The 24,517-nt window shown below is 42.0% G+C and overlaps 1 protein-coding gene across 1 annotated transcript in view; it reads right to left on the bottom strand.

Annotated features, from left to right (window-relative positions):
* Window positions 1–24,517, bottom strand: part of LOC127649012 (disabled homolog 1-like) — a 51,785-nt gene that overhangs the window by 3,954 nt on the left and 23,314 nt on the right. Inside the window, exons 8-14 of the mRNA XM_052133896.1 lie at window positions 20,011–20,076; window positions 18,798–18,857; window positions 17,894–17,950; window positions 16,312–16,411; window positions 13,195–13,740; window positions 11,437–11,558; window positions 9,663–9,751 (exon numbers count right to left, since the gene is read on the bottom strand). Coding sequence (XP_051989856.1) covers window positions 9,680–9,751; window positions 11,437–11,558; window positions 13,195–13,740; window positions 16,312–16,411; window positions 17,894–17,950; window positions 18,798–18,857; window positions 20,011–20,076 — 1,023 coding nt within the window. The 3' untranslated portion in view covers window positions 9,663–9,679. The remainder of the gene's footprint in view (window positions 1–9,662; window positions 9,752–11,436; window positions 11,559–13,194; window positions 13,741–16,311; window positions 16,412–17,893; window positions 17,951–18,797; window positions 18,858–20,010; window positions 20,077–24,517) is intronic.

Raw genomic sequence — 24,517 nt, 5'->3', positions numbered from 1 at the left:
GACAATTTGAATAGAAGCAATGGATTCCTCAAGATCTATTCACACCGGATGATATATTTTTATTTTTATGGAGAGAAGTCTGATTTATATGTATTTGGACTGCAAAGGAAATGGACTGACCACTGATCAATGTGTGTTGGTAGCACTAATTAACCTGCAAAATAACTTCTATCTATTATTGATCTCACGCAGAAAAACACTGAATTCAATGCAAATATGCAGCAGATAAATAATATAGAAGCTGTGAACACATTCTTTCTTTTTAGAATATTTACATAATGCGCTAATACCTCATATTTGTAACAATTGAAGGAAGTCAAGAGAGCTGGATCTAGTTGCAGCTAAGGATTTTTAATGAAATAATAAACAAGTACAAATAACGGGTAGACACGGGAGCAAATCAAACATCCACGAAGGGCACGGGCAAAACACGGTAGGTCTAAACACATTCAACAACTGACAACGAATGATCAAACAACAGGGCTTAATACACAAAGGATAATGACTAAATGAAACACAGGTGAGGACAATGAAGGACAGCTGGCAGAGATGAGAGCAGGGAATTATGGGAAGTGTAGTTCGGGAACAGATGACAGGGGAGAAACACAGGCCAGACAACAGTGAATCGTGACAATATTATTTAACCTCCTGGGCCCTGCGTAGACATTTTGGCTTCACTATATGCAAAGCAAAATGTTTAATTAATTTAAACAAACTGATCTCTGTTAAGAAAACTCTGTGTTGTCAGTAATGGGTTAGACTTTCGACATACGGAGTCACGTGATAAAACAACATGGTGCCGATCACAGCAGAGTTTGCCTTTGGGAGTAACGCCAACAAAACTACATAAAGAAAGAAACCTCATTAAGTTTTTAAATTAAAACATGTTTGAGCCAAAAGAGTCTCTAGTTTCATTACATTTTTTGCGATTTATCACAATGTATACTATTGTGTACTTTAGCTGACTTTTCCATTGAAATCCTACATTTACTGTGAATTATCACACTAAGAATCAATGGGTTCATCCAAAAGCTGAAAAATGTTGCTTTAAGAGGCATTATATGGGGATAGGATAAAAATAATGTGCATTTCAAACAGTTCTGAGATCAGTGTAGACAGCACAAGTCATTCACTAAATAGGGATCGAATGAGCATTTTATAGCTCTCTATGCAGCAGGTGCAAGGCCACATAAGGGCCACAGAGGCATTGGTCCACCTAGATTGTCGCTCACAAAATAGCTCACATGCAAGATAATCATCATATTCCTGTTATAAATATAATAAGAATTTTTTTTCAAATAAAAAGTTTTATATGATTATGGTGAACCGAAATGGGTTGCGGCACGCTTCTCACCGAGTTGCTTGAGTTCACTTCAGCTCTCTATATTCATGCCTGTAAACAGATCCGCTTACTGTGCTTAGCACCAAGTTAATGTATCCACTGATTTTCTGTATGTTTAGAGGTTTGTTGGCGCGTTGCCGCACACGTGCGCAGCGCAAGAGTGTCTCGCGGAATACGTGCATATATGCACGCAGTTCTCACTATTTCTTCCCTGTTCGTAATCTGAGAGGAATGTGCAGGAATACTATGAGATAACTGAATATGATCTCAGACCATTTCAGGATGCAAGGAGATTGGGACGACAGGTAAATTGTCATACGTGACATAATTCAGTAGCTTTAACCTCAGAAATGGTTCTTAAACTAGAAGTTTCTCTTCTGCGCTTGTCTACTCTTTAGCCTCCATTTGAATGTAACATTCCACAACTCTGTAGGACAGCTGACTCGCATTTTTCACCAGACCTCTTATTTTACATAGACTACTTAAAAAAATAAATATTTTGGGAAATTGCAGCATCTCAACGAAGCCTAGAATGTAAGCCAAAGGAGAGTTGTCAGACGTTAAAGATTCCATCTTTGGGGAAATAGCCAACGCTGTGTTTCCCGATATGTTGCAACTTAAATTACTACGATCATCTTAACGATCTTTGTTTGTTATTTTACGATGGAGTAATGCCTGTTTCCCAAACCAGCATGTACACTCACCTAAAGGATTATTAGGAACACCTGTTCAATTTCTCATTAATGCAATTATCTAATCAACCAATCACATGGCAGTTGCTTCAATGCATTTAGGGGTGTGGTCCTGGTCAAGACAATCTCCTGAACTCCAAACTGAATGTCAGAATGGGAAAGAAAGGTGATTTAAGCAATTTTGAGGCCGGTCTGAGTATTTCACAATCTGCTCAGTTACTGGGATTTTCACGCACAACCATTTCTAGGGTTTACAAAGAATGGTGTGAAAAGTGAAAAACATCCAGTATGCAGCAGTCCTGTGGGCAAAAATGCCTTGTTGATGCTAGAGGTCAGAGGAGAATGGGCCGACTGATTCAAGCTGATAGAAGAGCAACTTTGCCTGAAATAACCACTCGTTACAACCGAGGTATGCAGCAAAGCATTTGTGAAGCCACAACACGCACAACCTTGAGGCGGATGGGCTACAACAGCAGAAGACCCCACCGGGTACCACTCATCTCCACTACAAATAGGAAAAAGAGGCTACAATTTGCAAGAGCTCACTAAAATTGGACAGTTGAAGACTGGAAAAATGTTGCCTGGTCTGATGAGTCTCGATTTCTGTTGAGACATTCAGATGGTAGAGTCAGAATTTGGCGTAAACAGAATGAGAACATGGATCCATCATGCCTTGTTACCACTGTGCAGGCTGGTGGTGGTGGTGTAATGGTGTGCGGATGTTTTCTTGGCACACTTTAGGCCCCTTAGTGCCAATTGGGCATCGTTTAAATGCCACGGCCTACCTGAGCATTGTTTCTGACCATGTCCATCCCTTTATGGCCACCATGTACCCATCCTCTGATGGCTACTTCCAGCAGGATAATGCACCATGTCACAAAGCTCGAATCATTTCAAATTGGTTTCTTGAACATGACAATGAGTTCACTGTACTAAAATGGCCCCCACAGTCACCAGATCTCAACCCAATAGAGCATCTTTGGGATGTGGTGGAACGGGAGCTTCGTGGCCTGGATGTGCATCCCACAAATCTCCATCAACTGCAAGATGCTATCCTATCAATATGGGCCAACATTTCTAAAGAATGCTTTCAGCACCTTGTTGAATCAATGCCACATAGAATTAAGACAGTTCTGAAGGCGAAAGGGGGTCAAACACAGTATTAGTATGGTGTTCCTAATAATCCTTTAGGTGAGTGTAGATAGCTCATTATAAAGTAGAACTTAAGAACTTAAGAACTGTTTGCTGTCTGCATATCGCGGTGCCATTTTGTGGTCCGTTCTGCATAACGCAAAGGCTCATTTATGCTTATCGCAGACATTCTGCCCCTTTGGCGGCCGACCCACAGGACCCCTCGGTTCTCCCAATGGCCAGTCTTCCCCTGATCAGCCCCAAAGTGTGTCGGCCCACCGGGAAAATGCCCGGTATGCCAGATTAATAGCCCAGCCCTGAATGTACCCGATGAGCATCACATCACAATAAGGGGATCTCAAAAACTGAACAGATGCACATCAGTACTGAACTACTTATAGACCCTTTCAAACTGAATGAAGGGAATCTCTCATTGCACACTCACTCTAACCTCCTTTTGATAAACTTATTTTATTTATTTATTTAGGCCTATTTATTTAAGTTTAAACTGCAGGGTCACTTTACTCATATATCTATGAATAAGAAATCTGTTTAATAAGATAATCTTTCTATTGCTATAATAGTTATGATTGTCAAATAAGGCCAATAAAATGTTATACCTCATTGTGTGTTATGTAAATTTTGATTTATTTGTAGACCTAATTTAGACCTATCACGTTGCATGTGCAGACCGCGTAGACAGCCAATTGATTTCAATATGGGTTTTTTTCATAATTATTTATCTTCTTAAACAGTGTACATTGGCTTCCAATGATCAAAATATATTAAGATATTTTATTCAATGTCCCTTTGTCTCTGATAAACTGAGAAAGATACGAGAAAGATATGTTTATGTTGCACTTAATGGACTTAAGATTGGTTCAAATAGTCTCTGGTTACTTAACTGTAACCCCTGTTCCCTGATAAAAGCCGAACGAGATGCTGCGCTGATTTAGAACTTTGGGAACAACTTTAGGAGTGACCAGCTGTGAATATGTGTGCATCATGTCAATGAAATTTACCAGAATTTATAGCCTCTGCTGGTGACATCATTGGCTGTACCTGTAGCTGGGCTATAAATAGATTCGTCACAGGTGCATCGTCAGGTATTTTGTCTGAAGAGCAGTCTTGGGGCATCCCAGTGCGGCAATGAAGCGCAGCATCTCGTTCCGCTTTTATCAGGGAACAGGGGTTACAGTTAAGTAACCCGAGACGTTCCCTGTCAAAAAGCTACACTTTGATGCTGCGCTGATTTAGCGCTTTGGGAACGAGAATACCCATGCCACGGCACTGTGGATGTCCGGACCCTTTACGGTTGTGTAGCTGTGCTCACAAGAGCGCGAGAGGTCTCAGACATGAGCTTGTGATGTTGACTCAAGGACATAAGAGCCCGGAGTGGCATGAACATCCAAACTATAAAATATTATGAATGTGTACAGAGAGGACTAGAGGTCGACTGATATTGGTTTTTTCAGGCCGATGCCGATGCCGATCTTTTGAAATCCGGGTCGGCCGATGGCCGATTAATGCTGCCGATTTATTTTGGCCGATATGTGCTTGTTTTTAACCTCTTATTTGAACCTTTTATTTGAAAGATAAAATGTAACACAAATAATTACTTAAGATAGACAACATTTCTCAACAAATACATTTATTGAACACTTGACCAATCTGCACTTGTACACTTAAAATTAAAAATGTATAATGTAAAAACATATTGTATAAATAATGTATAACAAATATATTAAATAAACAAAGCAGGTGTTACGAACTGCTCCGAGACACGAAGGTTGAGATCCAAATGCAGCTTTAATTAAGGGGCAATCCAGACACGTAATCCAATATTCAGAGCATCCAAAAGAAGCACAGGCATAACTAGGGATGGGTATCGTTAAGGTTTTAATGGTATTACAATCTTACTGATACCGTTTATCGATCCGGTACTTTAACCGTATTCTTAACGGTTCTTTTTGTTATATTTTTTTTTTTTTTTTTTTTTTTTTACACAAATATAAACGTTATATAGGCACAGTGATTTAATTTCAGGAAGGTCTACTAACATTACTGTTCAGGTGTGGTCTAAAAAGAAATCTAATAAAGTAATCAATTGTAAAATAACACTGCATAGTTTATCATAGATAGATTAATGCTTATTAATGCAGAAGTTATTCATTCAAGAGCTGTAAGTGATTTTCTCTTTGCCTTTTGTTGTTTGATTCGCAGTAATGGCTCAATCGTCAACATGTTTAATTAGACAGCTTCCCTTTAAGACCGAAGTTCAGATCTAATAGACTCCTGATGCAGCATATTTTCTCCCCAACTATTTCCATAACTACGTCCATTTAAGACATAAACTGTGTTTAAGTGAATCTCCAAGCCGGTCGTTTTGACATATTTTTGTGTATAGTTGATCGCTTAGACGCATGAAACCCAAAGTAGCCTATAGTTTGCTTGTCTCTTTGTGGTGTGTTTCGGAGCGCACGCCGCCTTGGGAACGGTATCTCTTGCGCTCTTTTTATTATTAAACGCGTCCTGCAATTTAGCAACAGTAGCATTTTACAACAATCACCGATCGTGCTGATTCTGACGCTAAGTTTGAGTTTTAGGGAGAAATGTCAGTGCACCCCAGTGAAGGGAAGGAAGTTGTGCTAGACAGAATGTGGCTTATGTATAAATATTCTTTTTATAATCTTTGGAAGGCGAAATCTAAAATAAAATCAGACTAATAATCACAGATCTAAACCAGGCTATGTCTGAATGTTTAGTTCTGTCACTCATTAAGCAGGGCTCGTTTTGTGCTCGCTGTGGCACCGCGTGAGCGAGTTCACTCTCTCTCTCTCTGACTGCGAATAGCTAAATTGCATCACAGACAAATGGTTTCATATTATTATACATAGAAATGGCTGGCGAGATAAAATAACTTTCTCTTTATAGCAATAAAGAATGTATTTTCTTAATTTCTCCAGTACCGACAGCAGAACCGATAACGTCCAAGCTTACCAAAGCCAGTCCTTCACTAGCCTATAGTGCGCTGGTATCTTTTTTATTACTTATTTCTCTGCATTGAGTGACAACCCTCTCAAATATAAGACACACAAACAGAACAAATAAAAGTCTCAGATTCACTGTCTGTAATTGAAAAATTCTTGCTTACTTATTGTGACATGATAGCAACCCTTCTGCTGTGATAATGCAACTTCAACTACGCCATCAATATCCAAAGTAGCCGAACGTCATGTCAACTATCGCGTTTGTCACGTTTTTTCTTGAAGTTGGCAGTAACATATCAAAAGTTTTTAATTAAATCTAAAGAAGTTATACAAATTTAACCCTTACTGTTTTCTCCAAGGAACTTAGCTCCTTCCTTAGGCACTGGATGAGGTCTGCTCACTCTGCTGGAAAATGACTCTAGGGGCAGTGTGCGTCGAACACGTGTTCCACAACAACACTAGGCTGCCCACAGATGCACCTGCCTAATAATCGGCTTGATATGCGTGGATATTGGCCGATGCCGATTATGTAAAAAATGCAAAAAAAATCGCCCGATTAATCGGCCGGCCGATTAATCGGTCTACCTCTAGAGAGGACCAGCCTGCCACATCACAAACATGCTGCAGAAGGACACCTCTAGCCAAGGCTTTAGAGGAGGCGACCTCTCTGGTAGAGTGAGCCCTGATACCTACTGGTGAAGCTTGACTGCGCACCTCGTAGGCCAGGGCAATAGCGTCCCTCGCCCAATGCGACATAGTCTACTTGGTGGCGGTCGCCCCCCTGTTCCGGCCCCCATGGCAAACAAATAGTTGCCCTGACTTACGCCACTGGCTAGTGCGGTGGACATAAATCTGAAGGGTAGGGACTGGACAAAGTCTGTGAAGTCTTTCCTGCTCCAGCGTTGAAAACGCCAGGGAGCAGAAGGCTTCGAGAGTGACCGGATGTACAGTTGAGAAAGGAACCTTAGGCAGGTAGTCAGGATGAGTGTGCAAAATTGCTTTAGCGATTCCTGGGGCAAAATCTAATCAGGCTGGCAAGACAGACAGAGCCTGTAGATCCCCAATTCTTTTTAGAGAAGAAATTGCCATAAGAAAAACCATCTTGAGAGTCAGAAGTTTATCAGTCGCTGACTCTAGAGGTTCGAAGGGGGTCTCAGCCAGACCCTCAAGTCCTATGAAGGGATCCTGGTCCTAGCAGGAGATTTCAGTCGCATGGCTCCACGAACAAAGCGAGTAAGCAGAGGATGTCTCCCCAACGGCACCCCGTCAATCAAGGTGTGGCAAGCCGATAGAGCGGCCACATAAACCCTGAGAGTGGTGGGGCATGTGCCTGCTGACAATCTTTCCTGCAGAAAGTCCAGAACTTAAACAATCTGGCAGTTAACTGGATCTGCATTATGTGCACTGCACCATCTTATTTATTGGCATAACTTCTTCTAGTAGTCTCAGATCCAGAGAAACCAGATGAGCTAAGATGATATCCCTGTGCTGAACTGCCACTTCTTGAGACTGTGCTAGTATCAGCCAGTCGTCTATATAATTCAGAATGCGGATGCCCCGGAGTCACAAAGGAGCCAGTGCTGCATCCATGCATTTTGTGAATGTGCGGGGTGATAGGGCTAGGCCAAATGGAAGAACCCTATATTGGAAGGCTTCGCCCCTGAAAGCGAACCTCAAGAACTTCCTGTGTTGTGGCAGAATTTCTATACCAACCAATGCAATATCTAAGATCTAAGCCTCGAAGATCTAAGATCAGACGCAACCCCCCACCATTCTTGGGAACCAGAAAGTATCTGCTGTAATAACCTGACTCTTTCTCTGGAAGGGGAACATGTTCTATGGCCCCTTTGACCAGATCAGCCTGGTACGCCTGTAACACTGCCATAGTGTGCAGGGTAGCACCAGCCTGACCTGCTGCCTGAGAAGCCTTCCCCACAAGCATGAAGGTGGTCCTGCACGGCTTTCTGGGGAGAGTGGGTCTTTTTAACGATGATGCTGAGCCAGGCGAGAGATAACCTGCAAGTGTCTCTTCAACCAGCAGCATCACCGAATACCCCCACACCTCAGCACCCACGACACGTACATTTCTAATAATAAACTTAACAATTGTTAAAAATATATTATTCTTATTGTACCTGTAATTATGCAACTAAGTATTAGTGTAAACTAGCGAATATTGACTCAAAAGGCTGAGGAAAGGGGCAATTACATTCAAGATTAAATTATGCACAGAATAGAGGTCCACCCTCTTTCACCAAGGTCCACTCATTTGGAGATTTCTGGCCTCGCCCCTGCTGTGCAGTCAAGTGTATTCACTCCTAAAATCCAGTTAAAATTTCAGATTCAGGCTGCAGATGATGTTTGGACCACTAAACATGTTTGTCAGACATGGGACAATGATCATTTATAATGTATAATTTTATTTTAACATGGTTGGCAGTGATTGGATAATGCTGGCCAATATTTTGAATCAGAATTCATTATGCTAATTTCAGCTGTAATGTCTGTAACATCTCAAAAACTTGAATATCCAACACTCCTGGAAACATAATAAACAACTTGATTTAAAAAAAAAAACAGACTTTCTATAGCTTGGTATTATTTAAATAATTAAAAATTATTTTGTAATTTTTAGGAAAACTATTTTGTCTAGAATTCTTTTTTTTTTTTTTTTTTGCATGTTTATTAGGTGTTATTAGATACAAATAAAAAAGGGAGATAGAAAATGCACACATCAGTCATGCTCGGGTCTCAGGAGGATAATATATTTTACCTAGTGTTTTGTCTTAATGTAGCCTACATTAAGGGGGCCTAGGAAGCATTGACGCTGACAACCACCCTTGGAGATACGAGTTCGAATACAGGGCTTGCTGAGTGACTCCAGCCAGGTCTCCCAAGGAATCAAATTGGTTGCTAGGGAGGGTAGAGTCACATGGGGTAACCTCCTTGTGGTTGCGATTAATGGTTCTCGCTCTCAACAGGGTGCGTGGTGAGTTGTTCATGGATCACGGAGAACAGCATGAGCTTCCACATGCTGGGAGTCTCCGCGGTGTCATGCACAGTGAGCCACATGATAAAATGCATGGATTGACTATCTCAGAAACTGAGGCAACTGAGACTTTTCCTCCCCCACCCGGATTGAGGTGAGTAACCATGCCACCAAATGGACCTACTAAGTAGTGGGAATTGGGCATTCCAAATTGGGAGAAAGGGGGATAAAAAACAATAAAAAAATAAAATGATCCTACATTATTTAATATGTATACCACTGCACTTGCTATATTATCCTTACCTGACTTTAAAAGCAGTCCTGACTTTTGGGAATTTGTTTGCTTTATACTAAAAACATGTCTGATTTGACTTGAAAACAAATGGAGACTTTTGCTCAAGTCTCCTGGGTCTCAGATTTGTCTCCAGCGAGATAAACAGTAAACAGTAACCACTGTCAATAGCAGATGTATCATCATTTGGGTTAATGTAGGAAGTGATGAATCAGCGATAACCCACCCAGAAGTAATCTCTCTTCAGACATCCAGCTGTGAAGAGTCTGCATCTACTGGCATCAAATCAGAGCTGAGAGTTTGAGAACAGACCTCCTGTAAGACAAACACACCACTATAAGAAACTCAAACAGACATTTGAAATATATTAGAATCACAGAAATAATAAACATGAAGTCATAAATATAAAAAATGTATAAGTATCACAAAACATTCATAACTTTTAAAGAAGATAGAATGGCAACATGCTTCTTAACAATATATATACACTCACCTAAAGGATTATTAGGAACACCTGTTCAATTTCTCATTAATGCAATTATCTAATCAACCAATCACATGGCAGTTGCTTCAATGCATTTAGGGGTGTGGTCCTGGTCAAGACAATCTCTTGAACTCCAAACTGAATGTCAGAATGGGAAAGAAAGGTGATTTAAGCTATTTTGAGCGTGGCATGGTTGTTGGTGCCAGACTGGCCGGTCTGAGTATTTCACAATCTGCTCAGTTACTGGGATTTTCACGCACAACCATTTCTAGGGTTTACAAAGAATGGTGTGAAAAGGGAAAAACATCCAGTATGCGGCAGTCCTGTGGGCTGAAAATGCCTTGTTGATGCTAGAGGTCAGAGGAGAATGGGCCGACTGATTCAAGCTGATAGAAGAGCAACTTTGCCTGAAATAACCACTCGCTACAACCGAGGTATGCAGCAAAGCATTTGTGAAGCCACAACACGCACAACCTTGAGGCGGATGGGCTACAACAGCAGAAGACCCCACCGGGTACCACTCATCTCCACTACAAATAGGAAAAAGAGGCTACAATTTGCAAGAGCTCACCAAAATTGGACAGTTGAAGACTGGAAAAATGTTGCCTGGTCTGATGAGTCTCGATTTCTGCTGAGACATTCAGATGGTAGAGTCAGAATTTGGCGTAAACAGAATGAGAACATGGATCCATCATGCCTTGTTACCACTGTGCAGGCTGGTGGTGGTGGTGTAATGGTGTGGGGGATGTTTTCTTGGCACACTTTAGGCCCCTTAGTGCCAATTGGGCATCGCTTAAATGCCACGGCCTACCTGAGCATTGTTTCTGACCATGTCCATCCCTTTATGGCCACCATGTACCCATCCTCTGATGGCTACTTCCAGCAGGATAATGCACCATGTCACAAAGCTTGAATCATTTCAAATTGGTTTCTTGAACATGACAATGAGTTCACTGTACTAAAATGGCCCCCACAGTCACCAGATCTCAACCCAATAGAGCATCTTTGGGATGTGGTGGAACGGGAGCTTCGTGCCTTGGATGTGCATCCCACAAATCTCCATCAACTGCAAGATGCTATCCTATCAATATGGGCCAACATTTCTAAAGAATGCTTTCAGCACCTTGTTGAATCAATGCCACGTAGAATTAAGGCAGTTCTGAAGGCGAAAGGGGGTCAAACACAGTATTAGTATGGTGTTCCTAATAATCCTTTAGGTGAGTGTATATGTGCTATAAAAATCCATGGTGCTAAAATTCAGTAAAACTGAAATAGGTAGAACTGAATTTTTTCTTTGTACAAGTTGATGTTTTATTTTCAAGGCATTTTGTACATTACATTTTTGTTTCAAAAAGGAAAAGTGTTGTCACGCCGTTTGGCAAATTCATGAAGGTGTTTCTGGAGAACTGTGTCAAACACCAAAACTCCATTCAGTGATTTTTGGGTAGTTGTGGGGTAAACTGATTAGAAATATATTCAATTAAAAACAAAGCAATCTCTCATAAAACAAACATACATTAACTATTACCAATCCTTCTGTCAAATGGCCTGAGTTGTCTCTTGCCTCAAGCAGTGATGGCTCTATTGAGGGGGTTGCTGCTTGGGATGTGGTTTCCTGTTCATTACCTGGAGTAGCACCTATATAAGGAAAATCAAATGAGTGGCTAAGGATACAAACGTATATAGCATTATACAACATTCCGTTCCGGTTCTAGAATCTGACTGGATGAGTAATGTTCCAAGAAATACAGTCCTACAGCACAGGGATGCTACTTGTATCTGTCCCCTTCTCCATGTTCATAACTTTCCAATTAGTGGTGGGGATGTTCATTTTTATTTCTTTCCCTCATTCGTTGAGTGAGTATTTCTGGATATTGCATATTTATGCCAGTCGGTGGTGACAAATAAACTACTTTCATATTATGAGTTATCCAATCATTGAATCAACTGATTTGCTAAAGTTTTTCAACATCAAAACAATGGAAGTGAATGAGAACGATTCGCTCGAAAGGCAAATTCACTAAGAATGAAATGCAGCAAATAAAAGCAAAGTTTTTTGCATGCACTGTCTGCGCTAGTTTGGAGCCAGATTCACAAATGGAAATCTGCAGATGCAACGGCGCAAACGCACTAAAAAAAAATCGCAGCTGAATGCAATTTGCAAGCACAAATTCTGATCTTACGTGCCTATATAGTGGAGGATGCCACAATGTCCAGTGAAAATATTAGCACGATGCATCAGCAACCCCTTTTATTGTTCCCACAAGTGTACAGTGTGATGCCATGCATTGATAACAGCGCTTCACTGCCACGGAGGTTTAAACTTTCCCAAAGCTTGCAAAGTCCTAATCCGAAGACTGTCCCGCACACTAACAGCAGCCTGTGTTATTCCCATCTTGCTTGCTCTCAGTGAAGATTCTCACTTCAGAATTGCATATAAACCTTGCGTTTCCATCTACTGGAGTGAAGGACACCAGGCTTATGTGAACCTCAAGATGTTGAGAATCACTGAACACATTTGACTTTGGCAGCAATGCACTTTTATGTCATAAAAATAAAGAGCCAAGGAAATAAGCCAAGAGAAATTATATTATATAATCAAATGATTTGTTATTTTAATATTTATTTATACACTGAAAGATATGTGGGAAATTGCTGTTTAGTTTAGTGTTGCCACATTGTTCAATCATTATTCCATGACGGACATTTTTCTTTCTTTTTCGAACGTTTATCGTTCAGTTGACTTGAATGTGCCATAAATTAGCATGTATCACAATATTATGCATAGTCCATCATGTTTACATTGCAAAATAAACACCGAAATGAGATGACTGGATTTTTTCCAATTTGCCTGGCAAACTTTTTCATTGCCTTGGTCAAATGTTGGTCGGCACCAAAAGTTCTTAGCAGAAACTCTGGACTGACTGTAAATAATGCATTTCTGCAATAGCATCAGTAACCTAGACCATTTGTGAGATGCGGCATCCATGATGCTAGGATTTAAAGGAACAAAAAATGAGTGTGCCTTTAATAAGAAATGTAATTTGTTTCTTATGTTCATTAGAAAATTAACGGAGTAAAAGTACAAGTATTCGGTTTCAATATTACTCAAGTAAAGTAGAAATTCCCCAAAATAACACTTTAGTACAGTAACTGTACTTCATTACTAAACATAAGAACTTTACACCCTTGCTATATGATCACTCTGGGTTCAAATAGGATCTCCAACAGTTACGCTCAACAATTATAAGTGTTTTGAGTGATTTGAACTCACAAGAGTCAGTCGTGAATGGTGATATCGATGACCCTGGAGTCAAACTCATCTGTGAAAGATCCAGTTCATCCACTTCCTGTTTCTCAGAAAGCTGTCCGGGGTCTGCTGCAGCTTCCAGTCGTCCAGTGTGCATGTGAACGGATATCGTCTCTTCTGGAGGATCCTCATTCAGGGTGTGTTTAGATCCACTACGCCGCAGGGTAGAGGCAACAAAGTGCTGAGGACTCGTAATGGTTGATGATGTTTCAGGGGGCTCACAGGAGTGGGGCCGCATGGTTGCTATGGGGACGAAACCATGAAGTACAGCTGTTGGAATTGGATGCGCTCCCATACCAACTGTCTGTGCTGGCACGAAAGCCCACTGCTGCTGGCCCGTGGCTGGAGAGTGGAAGAGGTTGGCCTGACCCCAAATCATAGGCTGGCCTCCAGGAAGCATCTGGGCCATCTGCAATGGTGCCTGAACCCCAAAGGCCATTGGAGCACCCTGGGTGGCAAAGGACTGTTGAGCCCAGTGAGCAGCCTGGATAGCACCCATGGTCATATACCCTGAGAAACAAGAATAATCATCATAACCTTCCTCCTGAGTACAAGTCATTGGCTACATACAGTAAACAATGGTTAATGTGATTCAGAGGTTGCATTTTTGCTCTAAAATTACATTAGGTTAAGGCAGTGGTTCTTGGGGAGTATGAAGGTATTATAAGGGGGAAGACTGCCCTGTTCTCAAGTCTTATTCACTTTCACACATTAAAAAAATGTGTGACAATACATGCAAGAACATGTAGGAAATGTCTTTTCCTCTGCCTTTTCTCATTAAAGCCTTGTTTTTACATTCGCCTGGCACTACAGCAAATCCTGTGTGCGAAGATCTGAAATGAGAACTGGGAAATGCCGGGTACACCAACCAATAACAGTGAACTGAAAGCAGTGATGTCTGTCATAAGTGCTTCACAGTCTGATGATAATGCTGAAGTTTCTGGTGGATTCAGAGCTTTAATCACATCATTGTTTTATTCTGACTTCAAACAGACTTCAAATCTGCATTCATTGAAGCAATAGCGTGGCTATGTAAGCAAAAAATAGATCAACCCTCTTTGTATATTTAGGCATTCAGAAATAAAGCTGACAAATTTCCAACTGTTATCAAACATATTTAAGATGAAATTATTGCTCATCAGGGTTGGAGAGTAATGGAATACATGTAATGGATTACATATTTAAAATACTAAATATAAGTAACTGTATTCCTCTACAGGTATAGTTTAAATCATTGGTATTTAGAATACAGTTACATTCAAAAAGTATTTGGTTTACTGAAGAGATTACTTTGCATTTTAGTCCTTTCAGATGAAAAACATTTACACATATAAATGATGTGATCCAAAGTGCATTTGAGAAGCAGTGAAACACTTTCTTGTTATGTGTTACATTCATATGAGCAGACAGAGAAGTACATTTGAAGTAAGTTTGGAGCAGAAGAAATCGAAATAAACCTTGTGTAAATTGTTAGCTTTACGCTAAGCTAAAATGCTATTTCTAGCCATTTTACATGCACGTGTTACCAGACACGATCATATTTTTTATCAAGAAAATTCACATTAGATCATAATTTATTTTCTTCTAGAAAGAGCTTTGATATTAGGGTAAAAATCATATTCTTCATAATCATTTTTGTATTGTTTTCCTGTAAAAATATCTAAAAATCCTTAAAACAAGATCAATTAGAATTATCTTGTTTTAGAAACAACACTGTATAAGATATTTCGGTTTTTCAGAGAATGTATTTTTAACATGTGTATTTTGAGTTTTTATAGTCAAAACAAGTGAAAAAATCTACCAGTAGAAGAAGTAATCCAAAGTATTTAGAATACATTACTGACCTTGAGTAATCTAACGGAATACATTACAAATTACATTTCACAGCATGTATTCTGTAATCTGTAGTGAATACATTTCAAAAGTAACCCTCTCAACAATGTTGCTCATGAACAGAAAAGAATAATAGACAATACACATTCACTTTACATATTACAAACAAGCCCCTAGAAAAGCAGCTTTTTAAGTATTGTGGGCGGGCAAAGCAGATTTCTTCCGCTCCAGTGGGATTCGATTGGGTAAATAGGTGAATTAACAATAAAATTTCAGTCTGTTCCTCACACCTTGGGGCGGCTGTGGCTCAGGTGGTAGAGTGGGTCGGGTGCCAATTGCAGGGTTGGTGGTTCAATTCCTGGCCCACGTGACTCCACATGCTGACGTGTCCTTGGGCAAGACACTGAATCCCAAGTTGCTCCCAATGGCAGGCTAGCGCCTTGCATGGCAGCTCTGCCGCCATTGTATGAGTATGAGTGTGTGTGATTGGGACACAGTGTAAAGTGCTTTGGTAACCTCTAAGGTTAAAAAAGTGCTATATAAGTGAAGACCATTTACAGCACTATAGCATGGTTTCAGAAGAATTTGAATATAGTTAACTATTAATATGGATTACTTTTACGGTGCTTTTACTGTATGTGTTTTGGAGCTTGACAGTCAAAATCAAGATCCCTCATTCTTGTGTTTCAGGGATAAAAAAAAAAAAAAGGAATTCTTAAAGCCACAAATGTTTTTCCTGTTTCAAAGGGGGGCGTGATATATTCCCCCAAAGGGGGACCAAAATAATGAATAAAAAAATAAAATCGGAACCACTGGGTTCAGGGTTGAGGCATTCCTTTTTACTGTATTGCAAATCATATACAAATAAAAATACAACTAGCTTTTGGCGTCACTCTGTGGACATTTCACCCATAAATGAAATCTCACACATGCCCATACGTTCAACAACACTGGGGGCAGTGGTTTGAATTTCAGTGAGCACAGACCGATTTCAGTAGCAACACTTTCAACCTCATGATGCTAAATTCACAGTGTGATCAGTCTGACATTGTTGTCACATGAGCTCACTACAATCAGTACCGCCACTCCCTATATACATATTACGCAGTCTGTGTAGGGCACAAACTCCCAAGGTGGGTACCTGAAACTCCCCCGGCTGCCCACTCTCACACTTTCACACCACGCATCGTGCACTCTGTTTTAGTGTCTTTGGGTTACTAATGATAAGAAATGGCACATGAAGGTTACCTGAGGGCACTGCTGGTGGACTGAAATGGGTGAAATGTTCTGGGGGTTGCTGACGTCGTCTCCTCCCAAGATCCAGTGTGTTAGCAGGTGACGATGGCATCTGTGATGACAATGCAGTAATTTTTGTTGTGTAATTTGTGTCCTCAAATTATTGTCAATATCGTACCATAATAAAATATGTATGGTTGACATATAAAAAAATACACTGAGATGACACTTTCACAATACACTGAATGAAAATATTCTGGGGATTTACAGAGTAACTGTTTGAACCCACATCCGAATAGCACTGGCCACACATTGCTGCTATTTTTAGAAAACTGTTGCATTGACAGTGGAATTTGAGGAGGTCACAATCATGTTAAAGTGCAAGTAAAATATGGACTCATAATTATATAAATAGCAGCAGTGTGCAAATAGAACAGAATACTGAACATACCTGAATGTAAACAGCACTGCATTATGTATATTCAGACTTATAATTATATATAGCTATATTTATATATGGGTGTTTATAGGAAAAGAGAAACACATGGAGAAAACAGAACATAGAGTGTCAGGATCCTGCAACAAAAGTAAAAAACAAGACTAGACTGATGACAGGAACCTGACAGCAACAAAGTTGCAGAAATGGCATATATTAGTTTAATATAAATTATAAAAGTTACTTTAACCTCCTGAGACCCTACGTCCACATGTGTGGATATTACGTTTTGTCTTCGCTATAAACTATGCATCATTTAATTTAAGCTGACTGATCTCAGTTCAGGAGACTCTAGGCTGTTATTAAAGGTTGAGGCACAGAGTCACATGACAAAACAACATGCCTCTGACCCCAGCTGAGTTGTCTTTGGGATAACAGGCAACAAAACTACATCTGGTACGAAACCCCATTATGTTTTTACATTAAAATCTGTTTGAGTAAAAAGAGTAGAGTATAGTTTCATCCGATATGCCATTTTAAAAACATCAAAATGACACACTGTTAAACACAATGACTGCATTTGTGGACTATAGGCCCATTTTCCTTAAAATATGCTTTATTTACTGTGCATTATCACATTGAGTATCAATGGATGCATTCAAAAGCTGGAAAATGTTGCTTTCAGAGGCGTTATATGGAGTTAGGATGAAAATAAGCTGCATTTCAAACTGTTCTGAGACCAGTCCAGACAGACAGCACACTGGAGGTTAAGTCATTCCCTAATTAGGGAGCTAAATCTGACTTTGGTATTATTTAAAATTTCCCAACTTAGTTCCACTGTCCACATATGTGGACATACATTGTTTGGTCTAAAAAAAGTTACTTTTTTGCATGTTTCTTAGGGGCTACTAGTTCAGGTGTATTAATATATTTTCAGTATTTGTAACTATACATTAAAATGTACAAATACATATTCTGATTTTATAAATATATTTTTTGCCCCCACATGCTAAATAATAATACAAAATATATATATATTTTAAAAAATCGTACACAACGTTCTTCATAAAAATGTTCTTTAGATTTAGATTTTTCTCATCTTGGTCTTTCCTGAAACAAAACACATGATTTGTTAATATTCTCCTCAGGTTGACTTACTGACAGGATGTCTGGAGGGGTGGCCATGTCACCAAAGAGATCAAACTGGTTTATATTCTGCAAGACAGCAGATAAAATAAGATTTAATACCATGCTGCAGGAGTATCTGCACAAAATCAATGAGCACTTCACAACAGGTCTTTGATTTAGTGTTTTAATAAATCATTGATTGCTATCAATTCAGTGGTGGATTAACAGGAAGTAATACTGTAAAATTGAAAATGCATATATAAAGACTGATAGAGTTGACAATGAATGACTGCATAACATCAACAACTGAAGGAAATCAGGCAACACATTTAAGCACAACACAAAGAGTATGAATTTGAGGTGGATGAGTACTTAAAAGTATGTGCGAACAGTCAGAACCCAATGTATGAGCAAGAGGAGAAAACGAAAAGCAACACATTGTTAATTTTATAAAGAAAACTAGATTAGCCCTCAAATCAAACTTAAGGCTTGAGTGTTCATAGATTGAGGCAGGATCAGTGTTTGGCAAACATTGTGGAAGGTAAACTGAGATTTATGTGAGGGCGGCTCCAAGCACTCGAAAGACTCCGACTGAATGAACAGACAAGCAATAACACTGCGAAATGGATTGATGGTAAAAGATTAATTCAGGTGAAAGCAAGCCTCTCTTGCGACTGATATAGATCCCTTTGGGATTTTGCAATGTATGCCTGGTTCTCCAATGTTCTTTTAGTAAATCTAATGATTATACATTTAACAAACTCTATACTATTTGTGAAAACTATGAAATTCTTATAAAAAAATTTTTTATCGTAAGTAGCTTTCATTTACTGTGGAATGCAAAAAATCCTTAACATTTTCCATATGATGAAGGGGAGGAACATTGAGAGGTTTGTTTGTGGAAGGAAGGGTTGGAAAGGTTGGAAGCACCTACAGTCATACAATGGCGTTTTGGAACATCATAGATTCCTTCTTTCTGCTGACTTGATGGGACCTACAAAATTATAATAAGTTATCAAAACAAGGCTTCTGCTGTGCTACAAAAATATTTCAATTTGGTTATTTGCTGATCCCTGCTGAAAAAAAAACCCCATCTTAAACCAACCTAAACTGGTCTGCTGGTCTTAGCTGGTCTTCCAGCCCGGTCAGGCTGGTCTGTTGGCTAGTTGTAGGGGTTTGGGGCACTTGTCAGCTGATCATCCCTGGTGACTGGGAGACTAGCTAATCCAGCTTAAATCAGCAACAACAGAAAAAACCCATCAAACTAGTTTACGCTGGTTTAAGCTGTGTTTTTAAGCAGGGGTTTTAAAGTGATAGTTCACCGAAAATGGAAAATAATTTCATAATATGCTCTTCCACATATTCCCGTATGACTTTCTTTCTTATGCAGAACACAAAAGGAAAGATATTTATCTTTTCAATACAATGGCAGTTATAGTGATTGACTTTTGATGATTTTAACATTAGATGTTAAATTTCTATTTTAAATTCACTATTGTTTTATATAGAATTGTTCTATAGTCATACAGTATTTAACACAATTACATCAGAAGTAACTGTAATTTAATTACTGAAAAATTTTGAGTAATCCCTAACTTTACTTTTTTTCAATGAAAAAGTAATTTAATTAGAGTAATGAATTACTTAGTAATGCAGTATTCCAAACACTGCTTAGCGCATGCATGCTTGCATGAAAATAACAAAACTTCATGGACATGCCCATTGACTTTGCGTGTATGACTTATGACATTGTGCTCTTAAAATAGTGCCCTTATAGTCATTATCAATTCTCATTGTATTGAAAAGATGGACTGGGAAATTCATTAAAAAATCTCCTTTAGTGCTCCACAAACGAAAATAATACTGGTTTAGAACCAATATAATGGTGAGTAAATCACAACAGAAGCAGAAGCGGAAGCGTTTTGGGTGAGCTATTACTTTAACTTAGTCTATACTGTAGACTTCTAAGGAAAAGCATGAGCAAATCATTTTTCAACTGACAAATTATTGCAAAAGTTATATTGTAAATATTTTATAGAAAATTACAATAAGACCACTTGTGACATTCAAATGGAAGGCAACCCTGCCCATTTCTTTGTGATAACTGTACAGGTGTGGGCAGAAAGGAGAGGGGCTTAACAAAGTACCTGGTAAACGCTCTCTTCTGATTGGTGGCCACGGAGAGGCTCACGTCCAGCTTCAAACACAATGTACTATGAGGAGTTGGGAGAGAAACGAGAGACACCCCATAGGGAACTAGTCAGATGGGACAACACTACCAACATTCAAATCTCACTGTCTATTCATTATATATATATACTGTATATATATATGTACACATATATACACACACAGATATTTACCGATCAGCCAAAACATCAAAACCACCTGCCTAATATTGTGTAGGTCCCCCTTGTGCAACCAAAACAGTACCAACCTGCATCTCAGAATAACATTCAGAATAACATTCTGAGATGATATTCTTCTCACCACAATTGTACAGAGTGGTTATCTGAGTTACTGTAGACTTTGTTAGTTCGAACCAGTCTGGTCATTTTCTGTTGACCTCACTCATCAACAAGGCATTTATGTCCACAGAACTGCCACTCACTGGATGTTTATAAAATCATGCAGATAAGAGTCAGGAGCTTCAGTTAATGTTCACATCAACCATCAGAATGGGGAAAAATGTGATCTCAGTGATTTCGACCGTGGCATGATTGTTGGTGCCAGATGGGCTGGTTTGAGTATTTCTGTAACTGCTGTTTTCCTGGGATTTTTTACGCACAACAGTCACTAGTTTTACTCAGAATGGTACCAAAATTAAAAAAAAAAACATCCAGTGAGCGGCAGTTCTGTGGACCTGTTTTATTGTGGTCCCAAAGTGTATAACTATATTACAAACTTCTGATTAATTTTGCTTGTAGAACATTAACAGTGTTTGGCCCACTTTGCATGCCCATTGTAACAAATCAATTCCTTCACACTAATGTCAAACAATTTGTTACAGTGCTACAGGGGTTTAGGAAGGTGTTCTTTCTGCCATCTAATGTTTTAGGAGAAATAACGTCTAGGTTATGTAGATGATGTAACCTCCGTTCCCTGATGGAGGGAACGAGACGTTGTGTCGGAGAAGCGACACTAGGGGTCTCTCTTGAGCGCTGAATATGCCTCTGATCCATTGAAAAAATGGCCAATGAGAAGTTGGCAGTCAGTATTTGCATACCCTGCCCCCGGACATACGGGTATAAAGGTGAGGCAAATACTAGAGTTCATTCAGGATTTTTCTGAGGAGCCGGAAATGGTTCTGGCCACTACAGCGGTTCGGCTCAGCGACGTGGCCGGGAAGACACATCGTCCCGTTCCCTCCATCAGGGAACGGAGGTTACATCCGTAACCTAGACGTTCCCCGTCTATCGCTCTCTCCACGTTGTGTCGGAGAAGCGACACTAGGGGTCCAATTTAAATCCGCCATGCGCTGAGCCGTGTACGTGTTCTGCTGACACAGGAGCGGGCAGGTATTTGTTACGTGCAATATGACCAGCTGTGTCAGACTGCAAGTACCCTTCCCCAATGCCCCAGAAAAGATGTCGGAATCCTTATGGTTACCCTAGGCAGGGGAACAAGGCGACGCTTTCCAACCTGGGAATGGGCCAAGCCTGGCTGGGCCTCTTTTCTCTCTATGTTTCTCGCATAGAGCAATACACAGCCGGGGCCCTTACACGCACTGAGGGAAGGGGGTCTTACCCAATTCCCATTTTTCCAGGGGGGAAAAGACCCTGCGGAGACCACCCCTGCCCAACTGGGGAGGTACGGTGTTGAATACATCACATGTGTTTTTAGGCGACACGTGGAAGTGGCGCAGTGGCAGATCCAGCCTCAGCGAGGGTGGAGTTGCTACACACAGCGACCGGGGGGCAGCCGAAACTTACCCAAGGAAAACGCGGGTCTGCTCGTAAGGGGACCGTATTGCGGAAAATACACACAGGGGGAGTCTGCGTAGGAGTCCCTACTCTGTGGAGCACCTATTCCAGTACAGGGTAGATCTGAGTACCCGCAGTGGATTGGGTCGGCAAGTTCCTCCGCCGAACTGCGAACCCATGAGGGCTAGGGAGGAATCGACCAGGGATTCGTGTTGAGTGGAGTCTCCTGGGAAAAAAGACGCACTGTTTTACCTCAAGCGAGGGAAAGGGCGTATATGCAAGCAATTCACCCAGCCAGCCCATCAGCGTGTTACCGAGTTCTACTGGCTCGGACCTGAGAAAGGGATGAAACTGACTCAACCCTGAGATTGTAGCATCTCGCAAAGGTGTTGGGTGTCACCCGACCCGCTGCTGTACAAATGTCTGCCAGGGAGATACCCTTGGCAAGTGCCCAAGAGGACGCAACACTCCTTGTCGAGTGAGCTCGGACCCGCAAGGGGGGGGCACGGCCTGGGTGTGATAAGTCAATGAAATGGCATCTACAACCCAGTGGGAAAGCCTCTGTTTGGAGACAGCGTTTCCTTTCCACTGTCCCCCAAAGCATACAAAGAGCTGCTCAGAGCGTCTAAAGCTCTGCGTGCGGTCCAGGTAGGTACGCAAAGCATGTACCGGACAAAGCAACGAAGGGGCTGGGTCTGCCTCCTCCCGGGGCAGCGCTTGCAGGTTCACTACCTAGTCTCTGAAGGGCATGGTAGGAACCTTGGGCACATAGCCCGGTCGCGGTCTTAGGATCACATGAGTGTCTGCCGGACCGAACTCCAGGCAAGTGTCGCTGACAGAGAACGCTTGCAGGTCCCCGACCCTCTTGATGGAGGCGAGCGCGATCAGCAGGGCAGTCTTAAGTGAGAGGGCCCTGAGTCCAACTGATTCTAGCGGCTCGAAGGGAGGTCTCTGGAGGCCGTGAGGACTACCGAGAGGTCCCAGGAGGGGAACAGGCTTGGCCGGGAGGGATTTAACCTCCGGGCGCCTCTTAGGAACCTGATGATTAAGTCGTGCTTACCAAGGGACTTGCAGTCTACTGCATTGTGGTGAGCCGCGATAGCAGCGACATACACCTTTAGGGTGGAAGGGGACAGCCTCCCCTCCAGCCTCTCTTGCAGGAATAAGAGCACTGACCTAACTGCGCACCTCTGTGGGTCTTCCGCCCTGGAAGAACACCAATCTGCGAACAAGCGCCACTTCTGGGCGTAAAGCTGCCTGGTAGAAGGGGCTCTGGCTTGGTTGATCGTGTCTACGACGGTAGGTGGTAGACCAGCTAGATCTTCCGCATCCCGTCCAGGGACCAGACCTGGAGTTTCCAAAGGTCTGGATGCGGATGCCAGAGCGTGCCCTGCCCCTGAGAAAGAAGGTCCTTCCTCAGGGGGATTCGCCAGGGAGGGGCTGTCGCGAGGAGCATGAGGTCCGAGAACCAGGCCCGGTTGGGCCAGTAGGGAGCCACTAATGTGACTTGTTCCTCGTCCTCCCTGACCTTGCACAGCACCTGTGCAAGAAGGCTCACTGGGGGAAATGCATACTTGCGTAGCCCCGCGGGCCAGCTGTGCGCCAGTGCATCTGTCCCAAGGGGAGCCTCTGTTCGGCCATACCAGAGCGGGCAGTGGGAGGTCTCTCGGGAGACAAGCAGGTCTACCTGGGCTCTGCCGAACCGTTCCCAAATCAGCTGGACCAACTGGGGGTGGAGCCTCCACTCTCCGCTGGGTAAGCTTTGTCGTGACAGTGCGTCCGCTACCACATTGAGCTTGCCAGGAATGTGAGTGGCACGCAGCGACCTGAGTTGCTGCTGGCTCCAAAGGAGGAGACGACGGGCGAGTCTTGACATGTGGCGGGAGCGTACGCCGCCTTGGCGATTTATGTACGCTACCGCGGTGGTGCTGTCTGACCTGATTAGGATGTGTTTGTCTCGAATTAACGGGAGAAACTGCCACAGGGCAAAGAAGACAGTCAACAACTCTAGGCAATTGATATGCCAGCGCAGCGGGGCCCCTCTCCAACGGCCCACGGCTGCGTGCCTTTGCACATGGTGCCCCAACCCAATCTGGAGGTGTTGGTAGTGACCAGGACGCGTCGGGACACCTGCTGCAGGGGCACTCCTGCCCGTAGAAAGCAGAGGTCTGTCCAGGGTTTTAGTATTTTTCGGCAGGCAGGGGTGATTGTCACACGGTGCGTGCCGTGGCGCCATGCTTGTCTCGGGACTCGAGTCTGAAGCAAGTGCTGAATCGGTCTCATATGCATCAACCCCAGCGGCGCGGTCGCGGCGGAGGATGCTATATGCCTCAGGAGCCTCTGGAAGAGTTTTAGAGGGACCGTCGTGCCTGGCCTGAATTTGGCAAGGCATTTCAGCACCGACTGCGCACGCTCGTTGGTGAGACGTGCGGACATTGAGACTGAGTCTAACTCCATGCCGAGAAAGGAGATGCTCTGGACCGGGGTGAGCTTGCTCTTTTCTCGGTTGACCTGAAGCCCCAAGCGGCTGAGGTGCCTGAGCATCTGGTCTCTGTGAGCGCAATAGTAACTCTCGGGAGTGGGCTAGTATGAGCCAGTCGTCGAGGTAATTGAGTATGCGGATGCCGGCTTCTCGGAGCGGGGCAAGAGCTGCCTCTGCGACTTTCGTGAAGACGCGAGGGGACAGAGACATGCCGGAGGGGAGGACTTTGTACTGAAATGCCTGGCCGTC

This window comes from Xyrauchen texanus, chromosome 9 (genome assembly GCF_025860055.1).
Source record: "Xyrauchen texanus isolate HMW12.3.18 chromosome 9, RBS_HiC_50CHRs, whole genome shotgun sequence".
NCBI lineage: Eukaryota > Metazoa > Chordata > Actinopteri > Cypriniformes > Catostomidae > Xyrauchen > Xyrauchen texanus.
This window is presented reverse-complemented; position numbering and strand designations above follow the sequence as displayed.